Here is a 16,502-nt window from a genome sequence, read left to right as displayed (position 1 = left end):
TCTGACAAAACAAAATATGTTTATATAGCGAAGTTTAATATATAAGCTTATGGGTAAAGGTTAAGTTTAAATTGGCATAGATTTTAGACAGTTGATTTCAAAAATCTATGAGTTGCTCATTTGAGGTCATTTTGGAAGATGGAAAAATGTTGACCTTAAAGGATTACTTTATTTGAAAGCACTATTTCTTTGAAGGTAAATGTTTTAGTTTCGAAGTAATATTTACTTGCAAAAATCTTTCATTGCCTTGAGATTTTTGGTCAACAACAGGTGGGACAGTTGGGAAGGCAAGAAAAGTAAGATATATTTCAAAATTGAGTGTATTGTTAGTCCTTTTCTCCAGCATGCCTAGCTAGTCTCTGTGAATTTCAAACATCCCTTACCCTTTGGCTAGAGAATTATCCACTTAGGGTTATGCAGACAGATACCAGGAACATACTCCATATCTAAACGTTCCTTTCTTCCTTTGGAAATGTCTCCTCATGAAAGGGAAGACAACTGAGATTTGAGACTGTCTTGGTTTTTGGAGATAAAGATGACTCATATGGCTTAGTGATAGTCTGCTTTAAAGATTCACTTTCCTTTGCGTTTTAGATTATGTCTTAAACTATCATCAGATTCTATCTGATGATTTCTACATTGGACAGCAGTCCTCCTAGTACTTATTATCTGTTTCCGTATAGCAGTGGAAACGTCTGAAACCTTTAACTGTTCACAACTGTTAATTAAACAAGAGAGACATGCATGAAAAATGTGAGAGATGGGATGGAATCTTGGTGAAGGAACAAAAAATAAATGTCTTGATATCCATTCCCAAACCCAGAAACTTGAATCTGATTTTGTTCCTCTTGTAACTGTTGGCATGTCTTAATAAAGGCACAATGTTCCAATGGTTGTGGTATCTTTGGGAAGCTGTTTCAAAATGAAAAAAAAAAAAAGTTAGAAGAGAAAAGAAATTTGATTTTATTCTACGAATTTGAAATAGAGTGTTTTAACTGGAATTGAGCTTTATTATTTACCTTTAAAACTATCTTACTTTTTGAGATTGGACAAGTCTGTCTAGGCTTTTTTTTTTAATGTCTCTGTTTCCTCATCTACCTACTGGAGATAAAAACAACTACTTCCTAGCATTGTTTTAGGCAATAAACTTGGCAATAAACTGTTATTGAAAGCTTGAAAATATAGAAAGAACTGTATAAATAAAAAGAAAAATATTATTGTCATTAATGAGTATAATTAATTATCTCAGGTGGTACACAGTAAATGTCTGAAAATGATGGTTAAATACTAGTTCCTAGTATAGATTCTTAAAGTATGAAGCAACGAATTAATCCAGTGTGTTCCAGCACACTTTTATCTTTCTGTGTTTATGTGTTTATTCTTTTAAGAAATGATAAAGCTGACTTGGCTAATATTTTTTAGACTTTTGTTAGCCATGTTCCTTTGGAAAGTTAGATAATTACTTCTATAGATGACTTTTCACTAATAATTCTTTAATGTATTTTTATCTAACTTCTTCTTGGACCTATGTTTTTTTCTATGTAGTGTGTTTAAGGATGATATCTGAAATATCTTGGCTCTCGTATTTTATGTTTACATTCATTCTTTCAGAATATATGAGCCCGATTATATTGTTTTACATTCAGTCTTAATTCCTGTTATGTTGATACATTTAAAAATCTGATTTAAAACTTCTCAGATTTTATATAGTTCTTAATCTGTTTTATAATTTTGGGAAAATTATTCATTATGTTGAAGTACTTTAGATATATATTGTCATGGAAAAATGTATTTAAGGGATAGTTGTATGTGTTTTTTACTTTTGGTCTTTTAGTTCCAGCGTGTTGTCCTTTTTGGTTTTGTTTTATTGCTTTTTTCTTTAATTTTGCTTACCAGAGCCAAAGCCTTAGTAGAAGAACAACGCCTTTTGTTCCTAGGGTTCAGGTAAAGGCCTTGTCTGCCTGATAGAATCTAAAACTGTGTTTTAACCCTTATTTGTATGTTTTTGGAAAATGCGTAGTAGGAAGACTTTATTTGTTATGTTGCTCCCAACCATATTATTGACTTCCAAATCATTTTATGAGCCAGCTTGTAAAATTCTGCATGGGGATTAAAATACAATAAAAATTTAAAGAGACAATCTTTGTTAGTGATTTTATATGATGGACTGAATACTAAAACTCATAAGTTTCAGGTTGACATTTAATGTAGATTTCACTTATATCTGTAATATTGACACAAATGGCTGATTTTATACTGTTGATATTTTTATTACACTAAGGTTACTGTCTCTTTAAATCGTTCATTATATCACCTAACATCTACATTATCTTGCATTTTCCAAGCAATTACTCCTTGAGGAGACTGGCAAATAAATTTGTACCTTATCTAAAATATGAATTTTCTGAATATTATATATAAAGTTCAACTTTTGAAAACTATATAACTTTGATAGAACAAAATCATAATCTAAATAAAATGTGTTGCATTTATTTTGTTTACATGATGTAATTATAATTCCACTTGTTTTTACTGCAATACTTGGGTACAAGTTCTTTGCCTCTTTTCATTAGGAAACCCCTATACCGAAAAGTAATGTTAATACAGCGTTTTTAAAAAAGTAGTATTATGCTTTCCTTGCTTTGCTGCATGGGTTTCTTTTTTTTTTTGGTTATTGTTGTTGGTTTTCAATAATGCTAATTTAATTTAAATTTTAAAAAATTGAAGTTGTTCTAGTTAACACTATCTAGTGTAAAATATTTACTTAGACTGCTCAGAGTCTGCTTGGGAAACTTAAAAGTGGTACATGAAAATTGTATTAAAGCAAGTACAATGATATCAATATTTTTATTAACGAAAATGATGTAAAATAAGTATATCATATTTAGAACTGTGGAAATATATTTATTTTATTTTGAGAAATCAACAGATATATTCCAACCATTCATTTAAAAAGCACATTTAGGAATGTGACTAGTAATCTAGCAAATAAAATAATTTTGCTTTGATACTGTGAGCTGGATATCTATTAAAAACTTCAATGCAAGTCCTGTAATATAAAATGAAAATTAGGGCTATTGATCAAATGCCCAGTTTGACAGTTTATTAAGACATATAATTTTCATCAAAAAATCAGTACAAAGTGTGCCTGTTTCATATCTATATTATTTTAATATGTATATATTTGTAACATATAATTTAATAAACTGTAAAGTATTAATGTGAAAATATGAAAGCTAGTACCTAATATCTGTTTGCGTGAGGAATGAATATTGTTAATAAATGATATTTTTGGTTTTCCATGGCAGAAGAAAATCTAAAAATAATACTATTTATCAAGCATTTGAAATATATATCTTAAGATTTAGTTGTAATAATTTTAAAAAAGCAAAAATGCTGCCTGTGGAGATGACAACAAAGGTTTAGTGTCAATCCCTAACAAAGTACTCACAGAAATCAGTAATTTGCTCCAATAATTAATTATGAACTTAGTCTAACAATACTTATTATTTTTCTTTGTTATTTAAATGCACTGTTGGAAAACAATTTTGTAGCCTTTCAGAAGTTTTTTTCTTTTTTGAAGTGTCTTATATTGATGTCATGATGCTCTGAGAAGGATTTTTAACCTCATGGAAAATAAAGCCATAGCTCTTATTGCTATAGAAAATAAAGAATATAGAAAGTAGTGTGATTTGGTCACAAACTTAGAGGAACTTTGAATCTTTCTGACATCAGTTTCATCTCATGTATGAAACACTCTTGTATTTCTTACTTTTTTCTTCCTGCTCATATCTTTTGCCTGAATGTCTCTTTTTTCCATCTATTCTCATCTATATCTTTGTTTTAATATTGTTGGGCAAGAAATACTTGAACTTTTTTCTTTTTTTAATAGTAATTTCTAAAAGTTTTATATTGGAGTATAGTTTATAATGCTGCCATTAGTTTCAGGTGCTGAACTTTTTTTTTTTTTTTCACTCAAATATCAGATGCTTTTTTCCAGGTTATTGCTTCCCTAGTCTAAGGCAGTGGTTCTCAAGCTTTAATGGAAATGAGAGTCACCTGAGGATTTGTTAAAATGCAAATTTTCTGGGCCCCATTCTGGTTCTGTAACTGAAAGGTGGGCCACAGGAATTTGTAACTTTTAAACAGATGAGTCAGATAATACTGTTGCAAGAGTTTTATGAACCGCAGTTTGAAAACCACTTGACTAGGGTCTGTACTTAGCAAGTCAGTTCAAAAAACTTTTTGTTATAGAGCCTCAAGATAATAATACCTGCATTAAACATAAGGACTTAATATAAAGAGTAGTATTACCATTTGTAAAATTTAAACATTTCTAATAATTATTCTTATATGAGGACTAATTTCATTTAACCAAACAAAAAAGTGTATAAATAATTTTATATACTTTTCCAGGCCATTAGTCTTCTGACTCAAAATTCTTGCTTGGCCTCTCATCCTCTTAGGATATGAAGTGAGGGACTCAACAACACCATGTTAAAATTGGAACTGAACTACTAACATATCATATATATATTTATCTGTATATTTTTTTAATGTGGATGGTCTTATGCATATAGCCTAGAGCTTGGCCCAGCCCTGACTGTCTGCTTTGGAATGGAGAGGAAGGGACTGACATGAGATATATATTTAAGTCTTCCAAGCGGCTGCAAACGTTGTGCATCCAAATTAAAAGAAAAAAATCAAACCATTGAAAATAAAATATGCATATTACGTAAACAAAACTTTTCCCCAAGCTCCAAATTTCCAATTCAATTTCAGTTTGAAGATAGTGGCCAGGGATGTGCTAAATTCTGAACCAAATGTGAATCAGAATCATAGTCATCATAACTAGGTGTGGGAGTGTGAGATGTGTGTGGGAGGTGACAGTTGTTAAGTCTAATGAATTCAACAGCTGGATGTGAGGATCTAATCCTTAATTATGACATAGGCAAATTATTCTAATTTTCTCATCTTGAATTATAAAATATACCCTTTTATTCTAAGGATGAATACATTTGCTTCACAAATGAAAAAGAGACTATGTATAAAAAACTTTAAAAGATGAATTTATTATAGTTTTAAATACAAATTTAAGCAGTCTGTTTACTAAATCTTCTAGTAATTCCTAGTTACTTATAATCTTTGAAAGATCTTTGCTGTGATATAACATAAAACATTTGCTGAAAATATTCGCATGAGTGCCATATGAGCAACTTATCTGTTCAGTTCATTTTGAGCACTTATTCTGAACTCAGTATTGTAGGGGAACCAAAATGAACTACAATGATTGCTGCATAAATGCAGACGTAGAATAATCCTATATAAAGTCCTTATTATAGCAGTGCAATTATTATGTGCATGTTAATAAGCTATCATTAGATTATAAAAATTTCAAGAGATTTGTCACACTAAAATATCTGAATTAAATTCTCCATTCATTGAAGTTATTATAGCATATCCTTTTAAGTTAACTGCAATTTACTAAGTGAAGTTTATATTCTGTGCTAATATCAGGGTAAGAGAATGGGGCAAAGATTGGGAATGTAAGCATTCTGTTATATTAATAAATGGTTAAGCTGATAAATAAATATTTTTGCTTTTCAGATAAAACTGTGGTTTGACAAGGTTGGTCACCAATTAATAGTTACAATTTTGGGAGCAAAGGACCTCCCTTCCAGGGAAGATGGGAGGCCAAGGAATCCTTATGTTAAAATTTACTTTCTTCCAGACAGAAGGTAAGGATATGAAACAAAAGTAAATATTCTTGAAAACAGATGAGAAATGTTAATATCAGGGAGTGTTTTGATTTTGTGTCATTTATTAAAAAAATTTTTTTTAGATACCATACCAGTTAGATACTTATAAAGTTTAACATAGGCATAATGATTCCTAGGATTCATCATATTCCTCTATAATTTCTACTTTATCTTACTAATATATTATTTCTCTACATTCTGTAAAATTAACGAACATGCTTTATATTTAATTACCTATATCATCAAGGAATCTCTACCATTGGGCCAAGATTTAGCTTCCTAAAGTTTCATTTACTTTGTGTCCATGCTGATCAGTATGCATGTTATTAATCTACCCTGATTTAAATAGAGAAATCAGGATAGGAGAAACAGCTTATCAAAAATCATCTAATCATTCTTAATTTCAAACACATGCAAAGTGAAAGAAATTATCCAATAAACATCATGAAAAAGGAAAAAAGTAGTACACTAATTTCCCTTCCCTAGCTCTTCTGCATCCCTGGTTTCCTAGGGCTGGTCTGGTCATTTTTCTCAGGATGGAAGTAGCCAGATTCAGATGTGATTTTAAACATAGTTGTGTACTTCTGCATACTCTCTTATTTGGTTTAACTTAAAGTCATCAGTATTGAATGCCACAGTATCATCTGAAGAATAGCCTCAACAAAGACAATAACAAGTAGGCAGTTAACAAAGGCCTTACACTTTGATACATATTTTGGAAAAAAGATTAGTAAAACAAATTATTCAGAAAATATGTGAGGTTGCCACAGCCTCCTAAACTATTAGAAACTGTCTGCTGTATGATTTTATCTTATAAAGTTTACTTAAAGAAGGTTGTTATGTAACAACTTAGATTGTCTTTCGGGGAGGGATACACTTTGAACTGTAAGGGAAGATGAGGATATGCAATAACTAAAATGGTAAATCCAACTTAAAACTTCAGTTGGATGACAGATGTCACAGCCATATTATCTACCATCTCACGGGGAGACCACATCACTTTGCTTCTCAGAGTGCAGCGAGTTTACTAGTCTAAGCATCCTTAGATTGCCATCATAAAATCTTGCAGAAAATCATGCATTCCCACATATGCTTTTATGTAAGCCACGTAACAAGTCATAGCTCAGTTGGTAAAGAATCCACCTGCAATGCAGGAGGATCTGGTTTGATTCCTGGGTCGGGAAGATCCACTGGAGAAGGGATAGGCTACCCACTCCAATATTCTTGGGCTTTCCCTTGTGGCTCAGCTGGTAAAGAATCCGCCCGCGATATGGGAGACCTGGGTTCAATCCCTGGGTTAGGAAGATCCCCTGAAGAAGGGAAAGGCTACCCACTCCAGTATTCTGGCCTGGAGAATTCCATGGACATAGTCCGTGAGGTCGCAAGAGTCAGACATGACTTTCACTTCACTTCACTTCAACAAGTTTCTGTTTATTTAGAGCTCTGAAGAAAAATGCTTGTTTTTGAAGATGATAAAAGTCTCTCAGATTATTTTGTTGTTGTTGTTGTTGTTGTTGACTGTTTAGTTTTAGTTTATTTTTCATGCCTCTTCCCACTTTCTGAGCAGAGCTCAGATGGATGAAAAAGTCCCTTTAAAGACTCCTTTGTATTCCCCAATATAGAATTTTTATCTTTTCTCAACAGCAAAAAATTGAGAAAGTTTTGAAATTTTTTTCTCAGATTATCTGTCAGCTGAGTTTTCTTGTCAGTTACCAGGAATTTGAAGAATTTTTAGGCAAGTTTGTTGCTCACTTTATTAATAGAGTTGTGTCAGGATTTCATCTGTAGTAGAAAACAGAATTCTCTGGTTAACTCACATAGCTACGTTATCACCTCAGCCTTGTTTATTCTGTTGACATAAGTTTTTACACATGAATAAAGGACTCTGCTTTTAATTTGAATTATTTGTTTTTTGGAAGAAAAGCCACAGGTCGTAGGAAGCAGTATAAACCATTCTTAGATTAGATGGCAAGGTTCCATCTAAATATTTTCTTTCTGATGTTGGTGGAAGGAATTTTTATCTCTGACAGGGTGTCATAATTCATTCTTTTATGGATAGAATATAAAGTAGATGCTTTATAAATATTTGTTAAAGTTTTGGAAGGAGGAAGTGACAGTCATAAATCATAGTCCTCATCATTATTTCTCTATTATTTAGTTCTAATTTACAGTGCCACTTCTTTTTCATAAGTTGGAATGGAGATAAGATTTCCTACATGGGTTTCCAAAGTTATTTTCCTAGGGAAACCATAGAAATTAATAAAGATACATTGCTTTTAAATGGCCACATTAAATACATGCTTTTGATTCATTAAGTTAAATCTCTTGAATCTCCTGCATTGGCAGGAGGATTCTTTGGCACTCACACCCTGGGAAGCCCTTGTATTAAACAGCAAGCTCTGCTTTCACCTAGGAGAAGTATATAGACTCCCTCATTTAGAGGTACTCTATCCCTTCTTAGTTCAAACTGCTTCCTGTTTCCCAATACTCTTAGAACTGTGCTGTGCTGAGAGAATTTGAAGAAGTTAATACAGTTCCACTTTCTGTTCATTGGCACTTCTGTCTTCAAGTAGCCTCTTCTGATAGCTTAACATCGCCTTCCTTGATGATTTTCTTTGTTCCTATTCAGCCATTGATCCTCTCTAATAAGCTAAAGTAGTGATCTCCAAAAAGAATGGATGTACCCAGGGAAGGTACGAAACAATTCATTGGAGTTCAGAAAGAAAGATTTGTCTTTTTATTTTCATCTATTTTTGTATATTTACCAATGAATGCAATATTACATATTATATGCAATCATATGCATGCAAGTAATACATGCATATAGTTTATAAATATATATGTATATAATGGAATGCATAATCAAAAACATTAATTTGATAGAAATATGAAGCAGAAAACAGTATGAAAGCCCCTGAACTGGAAGTTCTGTCCATCAGGATGGCAAACTTGCATTTCCAGCCCAGACTATAGCAGCTACCTCACACAGAAATAATTTTACTGTGTTTATAAAGACCTATAAATGTCAAATGAACAAGTGTGGATATATAAGAAAATTGAGAATATGTAATTACAATTGCTCATTAGCTTAACTACATGGATGTAAAGACGTGAACATAACAATTTATTAGATCTATTGTACAAAGAATTTCTGTAGTTTAAGTGAATAGTATATTGGTTGCAAATACTGTGTATAGAATTTGCATATGTACAAATACTCAAAGTAATAGTGTATGTAGCCAATAGATTGATTTCCATTTTAAAGGTTTCCAGTAGGGCACTGTGTTTAAAAAAAAAAAAAAATGAGAGTTAAATATTCTTTAGTCTGGTTTTACTTAGAATTTGTGAAAGACAGTTTTTAATTGTCTATCATGGAAAATTTTCATATTTATTGTAATATTCTGTTATTAAATCAAAGTTACATAATGCTGTGCCTTATACATTTCAATAATAATTTTGAAGATTACAGTATTTTTAATATATGACAAATTTATGGGAAAACTTCACTTCTTTCCTGCGAAATTTTAAATTATTACATTTTAGGGCAAAAAAGATGAAGGTTTATGTAAGTTCATATATTCTTGTTTTCTTCATAGTGACAAAAACAAGAGAAGAACTAAAACAGTAAAGAAAACTTTGGAACCCAAATGGAACCAAACATTCATTTATTCTCCAGTCCACCGAAGAGAATTTCGGGAACGAATGCTGGAGATTACCCTTTGGGATCAAGCTCGAGTTCGAGAGGAAGAAAGTGAATTTTTAGGAGAGGTATCTGGAACTATTTTAAAGCTTAGACTATTCATGTTATCCCGAATACTTTTGTTTATATGACTGTCAGTAAAATATTATATTTTGAATACCTGAAAAAGTAAACATAATTTCACAATGAATTTAGCTGCTGTTTTAAGAAAAAACTTATTGATGTTTTTATAGTATTTGTATATCCTTTTAGTTTACTAAACCAGTTGTACCAATATAATTCAATGATTTACCCATGGATAAATGGATAAATTTAGGGACTGAGGTTTCAAAGGCAGACAAGGTATATTCCTCTCTTTAAAGAATTTATAATCCACTAGAATACATATAAGTGAATGAACAATTATAACGTAGCATGACAGATGTTCTATGGGAAAGTGCAGCAGGAATACAAAATTGCTGTGCAGGGAAGGGGAAGTAAGTGGTCCAGGGAAGACTCCACAAAGAAACTAGAATTTAGCAAAGTCAGAGGGAGTAAAGTTCCTGCAGAGGGAATATAAGGTCCTAGAGTTATGGGAGTCTTGGACAACTGCATTGAAATTTGAAAGGAACGTGGTAAGAAATGAGACTTGAAAGCTAAACTGACGTCTGATTGTATCCGTTCATGTATCAAATTAAGAGGCTGGATTTTATCCTGTAGATAATGGGAACAAATGACAGCTTGGAAAGAGCATGACTTGATTTCATATATACTTGAGAAAATATTTCTATCTGAAAGGTAGAGGATGAATTGAAGGGAACAGATGAGAGGCAGTTCTCTCACCATTAACATACTAAGATAACTGCTTTCAGCTTTTTTCAGCATGGTTGATTTTCCTGAGTGAATTAAATGGTAATATCATGGGTAAAACAACAATCCATAGAAATATTGAACTGAATGTTGTTAGCAAAGGAATCAAAGAGTTGGAAAGAAAGGGAATATAATTGCTAAAATCAGAGACTAGCTTCTGCTGCCTGGTTGTGCCTTCCTGACACTGCTACTTCCTGACTTTGGTACTTAGCAAGTTATTTAATATATTTGAGCTTTAGTTTCCTCTTCAGTAGAGTGAGAAGGGCTAGAGTGAGGATTAAGTGTGTGTGTGTGTGTGTGTGTGTGTGTGTAACCATTTAAAATACATGCCTATAATTTTGAAAATGACTAGGGACAATTTAGGAAGAATGAAGAGTACCTTAGTTGTTTTACTTTTTTACCTCCCATAGCTATATAGTGATTTATCATTATATAACAGTTCTCATATCCTTAAACACAGACCTTATCATATTTGCATGACTTTGAAAGATAATAAAAAGAATCATTTATTTCTATGGACTGATTTCCATTTCAAATTTATTATATATTCATATTATAATATGTGATGATGTGATGTGTTTGTGTGCTTAGTCGTGTCTGACTCTTTGCAACTCCACGGACTTGTAGCCTGCCAGGCTCCTCTGTCCATGGAATTTTCTAGGCAAGAATTCTGGAGTGGGTTCCATTTCCTATTCCAAGGGAATAATCTTCCCAACCAAAGGATTGAACCCATGTCTCATGCATCTCCTGCATTGCAGGCAGATTCTTTACTGCTGAGCCACTTAAAAATCCAATCTTTTTTTCTTTCCTGTTTTGAATTCTTAGTATCATGATACATTAAACTGAGTTTTAAGTAAGACAGTCTTTGATTTATATTGCATCTGTTTCACTTACCAGCAATGCAGACTTAAACAATTTTTAAAATCTTTTTCAACCTTGGTATGCTTATCTGTAAAAAGTTGACTAATAAGACCAACCTAGTAGTTTTTACCCAAGAATTAAGATAATGTATGACATGCAGAAGGAAATGGCAACCCACTCCAGTACTCTTGCCTGGAGAATCCCATGGAGGGAGGTAGGCTACAGTCTATGGGGTTGCAAAGAGTCGGACACGACTGAGCGACTTCACTTCATGACATGGTTCTTAACACACAGTAAGCATTTCTAACTTGTTTTTATAACCCAATTTCAGAATTTGTAAAGGTTAAGCTAATGAATGTAAGCTTAAAACCGTAAAACAGTATACATATATTAGTTATATTTACCGACATTTAGTAATAAGTTCTCTTTCAGTTCAGTTCAGTCGCTCAGTCGTGTCCTACTCTTTGCAACCCCATGGACTGTAGCACGTCAGGCCTCCTTGTCCATCACCAACTCCTGGAGTTTACTCAAACTTTTGTCCATTGAGTCAGTGATGCCATCCGAACATCTCATCAATGTCATATTTAACAGCCTCTAGTAGAGGGTCCACTATAGCCTCTAGTAGTTCAAAGAGCTACAAAATAAATGTCTTAGGTATATAAAGCTATTAAGTCAATGAGTTATAAATATTTATATATTTAACTAGTGTTGAGCATATGGGCAATTCTACTGTATAACCTTGTTTTTGACCTAACAACATTACTATCATAATGAAATAATTTAATAGAATTTCTATATTATTGTCATATGACAAGTCTTTGTCTCTTGGCTTTGTAGATTTTAATTGAATTAGAAACAGCATTACTAGATGATGAGCCACATTGGTACAAGCTTCAGACTCATGACGTTTCTTCATTGCCACTCCCCCATCCTTCGCCATATATGCCACGACGACAGCTCCATGGAGAGAGCCCAACACGGAGGTTGCAAAGTAAGTTTTCAGTAAAATTTTTCATATATTTATTGAAACATCTTGGATGATATATATAACAGAGAATTTAAGGACACCATTATGGGTATTAACAGGTATCTATTAGTATTTTCATAGCTCTTCTTAAAGCTTTTAAATTGATACACTTAACTGAATGCATGTTGTATTCACTTATCACAGTATCACACACTGTGCTTCACTGTGTTAAAACTTCACAATGTTTTAACTTTACCTCTTAGAAACTAAAAGATAGAAATGAAATAGTTAATGTAGTAGAATTTGGTCATGTAGCTGTAAATATCTGAAATTATGATTTCTACCTTCATTAAGCCAAATATTTTAGGAATATATAGGATAAAAGTATAGCATAGTGGTTGAAACCATGTCTATGAACATTACTCAGATAAACTTTAAGTTTTAATTCTCTCATGTAACAATTGTATGACTTGAGGTAGGTCATCTCTCTCTGTTTCGCTTTCTTCATTTAGAAAATGGAAATAATACATCACAGAACGGTTCTAGGAGTTAATCTCAGGAGTATAAATGGATACTATTGTTGTTGTTATCAGTGTTTGCATTTTATCCTGAATTATGCACAGTCCAAACTATAAAATAGATTATTCAGAGAATCTTGAAGGAAACTCAGAAATATTTTCCTCATTGAAAAATGGAAAATGGCGTTGTTGGTTTGTTGATCTTGCAGCTCAAGTTTATTTGTTTTTTTCTGACAAATATTTGTGATAGGTGAAGTGAATGCTTTTTGCTTTGGATAGTATTAATGGAGCCATCATGTTTCAGGTTTAGCAACTTTTTTGTCAAGTAATAGAGAACTGATTGAGATTAACTAAACTTCAGAAGTAGAAATTTATAAGCATAAATACTGTGTTATCATGACATCAATCATGGTAAAGATACTTGACCATATAACAAATAACTTGTATGAATGGATCGCAGCCTTTTTGATGGATAAAGGGCTAAATTACGTAACAGAAGGTTGTTGAATAGAGAATTCGAGCAAAGCATTGACTTTATGGAATAATTAGTCATAGGAAAGCAAAGAGATGTGTATCAACTTCTTTTTAGAATAATCTAATTACTGGAATTTTATTTCCATTAGATACAACCTCTTACCCTTGGAGGGGATTAATTTAACACTAATTTTACAGCACTCGCTTTTTTCAATTCCCCCCAGAGTGAACACCCAGACACCTTTATTTGCAGTTGCCATCACAACATTATTTGTTGTAACTACATTGTCATGAAATTTATGTTGACTAAATTTAGAGTGTCTGCTCTTTCTGACCCTGTAATCTACTCAGTACATTGTCTCTAAATCACAATGTAGGAAGATGAGTTACTACATGAAGGTTGCTAGTATAATTCATTTTCTACTAATTCCTGTAGATTAGGTTTATAGGCTATTAATGCTAGCTTCTATTGCCCCTTCTTGCAGCACTGGCCTCTTCTCTATTTAATCTAGTTGTTATTGCAATAAAGAGTAGGTTTGATGACTCTTAGTATCTGAAACTCTTAAATCTATCAATAATTTTCATTTTTTCCCTCCCTAGCTAAGAATAATGTATATAAGGTATGATGAGAATAAAGGACTTTTTAGTTATCTGTATAATCATGGATATTCTTGAAATTAATTTAATCAATTTTGCAGATATTAATATTTTCCATCCTTACAATGGCTCCTTTTTAAGTAATCATTAATAATATTAAATTAACCCCTAGGTGAAATAATAACTCCATGTTGTACTGTATGAATCTTGGCACTATCAATTAACTTCTAATAAAATTTATTTTCAATATTTGAATATATAACTGAATTTGGTATTTTACATTAAATTTTTATTATAATTTATTAGCAATGTGTGGAGAAGGCAGTGGCAACCCACTCCAGTACTCTTGCCTGGACAATCCCATGGACAGAGGAGCCTGGTAGGCTGCGGTCCATGGGGTCGAGCAGAGTCGGACATGACTGAAGCGACTTAGCAGCAGCAGCAGCAGCAGCAGCAATGTGTAGACATAAAGATAGGTAAAAATGATGTGACAAAGGAAGATTAGGAGATAACACTCAGGGGTAGTCAAAAAGTTAAAGATATTACCATCGGCTAAGTGTATGTTGCTCATCAATGACAGGTTCAAGTTAGGGTGTTAGTAAGTATATTTGATTTAGGTCATACCTGAATGGTCTAGTGGTTTTCCCTACTTTCTTCAATTTAAGTCTGAATTTGACAATAAGCAGTTCATGATCTGAGCCACAGTCAGCTCCCAGTCTTGTTTTTGCTGACTGTATATAGCTTCTCCATCTTTGGCTGCAAAGAATAGAATCAATCTGATTTCAGTGTTGACCATCTGGTGATGTCCATGTGTAGAGTCTTCTCTTGTGTTGTTGGAAGAGAGTGTTTGCTATGACCAGTGAGTTCTCTTGTCAAAACTCTTATTAGCCTTTGCCCTGCTTCATTCTGTACTCCAATGCCAAATTTGCCTGTTACTCCAAATGTTTCTTAACTTCCTACTTTTGCATTCCCGTCCCCTATAATGAAAAGGACATCTTTTTTGGGTGTTAGTTCTAAAAAGTCTTGTAGGTCTTCATAGAACCGTTAAACTTCAGCTAATTCAGCATTACTGGTTGGGGCATAGGCTTGGATTACTGTGATATTGAATGGTTTGCCTTGGAAACGAACAGATATCATTCTGTCGTTTTTGAGATTGCATCCAGGTACTGCATTTCAGACTCTTTTGTTGACCATGATGGCTACGCCATTTATTCTGAGGGATTCCTGCCCTCAGTAGTAGATATAATTGTCATCTGAGTTAAATTCACCCATTCCAGTCCATTTTAGTTCGCTGATTCCTAGAATGTCGATGTTCAGTCTTTCCATCTCCTGTTTGACCACTTCCAATTTGCCTTGATTCATGGACCTAACATTCCAGGTTCCTAGGCAATATTGATCTTTACAGTATCAGATCCTTGCTTCTATCACCAGTCACATCCACAACTGGGTATTGTTTTTGCTTTGGCTCCATCCCTTCATTCTTTCTGGAGTTATTTCTCCACTGATCTCCAGTAGCATATTGAGCACCTACCAACCTGGGGAGTTCCTCTTTCAGTATCCTATCATTTTGCCTTTTCATACTGTTCATGGTTTCTAAAGGCAAGAATACTGAAGTGGTTTGCCATTCCCTTCTCCAGTGGACCACATTCTGTCAGACCTCTCCACCATGACCCGTCCATCTTGTGTGGCCCCACATGGCATGGCTTAGTTTCATTGAGTTAGGCAAGGCTGTGGTCTGTGTGATCAGATTGGCTCGTTTTCTGTGATTATGGTTTCAGTGTGTCTGCCCTTTGATGCCCTCTTGCAACACGTACTGTCTTACTTGGGTTTCTCTTACCTTGGACGTGGGGTACTAGACCATTCAGGTATGACCTAAATCAAATCCCTTATGATTATACAGTGGAAGTGAAAAATAGATTTAAGGGACTAGATCTGATAGAGTGCCTGATGAACTATGGACGGAGGTTCATGACATTGTACAAGAGACAGGGATCAAGACCATCCCCATGGAAAAGAAATGCAAAAGGCAAAATGGCTGTCTGAGGAGGCCTTACAAATAGCTGTGAAAAGAAGAGAAGCGAAAAGCAAAGGAGAAAAGGAAAGATATAAGCATCTGAATGCAGAGTTCCAAAGAATAGCAAGGAGAGATAAGAAAGCCTTCCTCAGCGATCAATGCAAAGAAATAGAGGAAAAGAACAGAACGGGAAAGACTAGCGATCTCTTCAAGAAAATTAGAGATACCAAGGGAACATTTCATGCAAAGATCTTTTGACATTTTTTCATAGGTTACTGAGTCTGTGTTGTTGTTGTTTTATAATTTTTTCCTCTCTTCCTCACTTTTGATTATTTTTATTTACTTGTCTTCAAGTTGACTGATATTTTGTTCTACAGTGTTCAATTTTCCAGAAAAAAAATTCTGTGAATTATCTTATTAAATACATTATATTTTTCATTAAAATTTTGTATTTGGTTTTCTTAGAAGTTACTATATCTTTCCTGTTCCCCTTGTTTTATTATATGTGTGTATGTATATACAAATAAATGTGTGTGGGCAGATGTGTGCTGTCTTAGTCTCTGAGTCATGTCAGACTCTTTGCAGCCCCTTGGACTGTAATCCACCAGGCTCCTCTGTCCATGGGATTTCCCAGGCAAGGATACTGGAGCAGGTTGCCCTTTCCTTCTCCAGGGGATTTTCCCCACCCAGGGATGGAACCTGCGTCTCCTGCACTGGCAGGCAGATTCTTTACCAACGAGCCACATGTGAAGCCCATGTGTAG

At 33.5% G+C, this 16,502-nt stretch overlaps 1 protein-coding gene across 48 annotated transcripts in view; it reads left to right on the top strand.

Annotated features, from left to right (window-relative positions):
• RIMS2 (regulating synaptic membrane exocytosis 2) overlaps positions 1-16,502 on the top strand; it is a 592,497-nt gene that overhangs the window by 307,862 nt on the left and 268,133 nt on the right. For 27 of the 48 annotated variants that reach the window (XM_040261948.1, XM_040261945.1, XM_040261944.1 and 24 more), the window contains 3 exons: positions 5,608-5,738; positions 9,356-9,527; positions 12,007-12,160. In XM_040261948.1, coding sequence (XP_040117882.1) covers positions 5,608-5,738; positions 9,356-9,527; positions 12,007-12,160 — 457 coding nt within the window. Of the gene's footprint in view, positions 1-1,896; positions 1,945-5,607; positions 5,739-9,355; positions 9,528-12,006; positions 12,161-16,502 lie in introns of all 48 variants that reach the window. The other 21 variants (XM_040261950.1, XM_040261925.1, XM_040261923.1 and 18 more) reach the window with 1 other exon arrangement.

The sequence above is a fragment of the Oryx dammah genome, unplaced genomic scaffold, assembly GCF_014754425.2.
Source record: "Oryx dammah isolate SB20612 unplaced genomic scaffold, SCBI_Odam_1.1 HiC_scaffold_19, whole genome shotgun sequence".
NCBI lineage: Eukaryota > Metazoa > Chordata > Mammalia > Artiodactyla > Bovidae > Oryx > Oryx dammah.
Note: the sequence above shows the minus strand (reverse complement) of the source record. Positions and strands in the feature narration are given on the sequence as shown.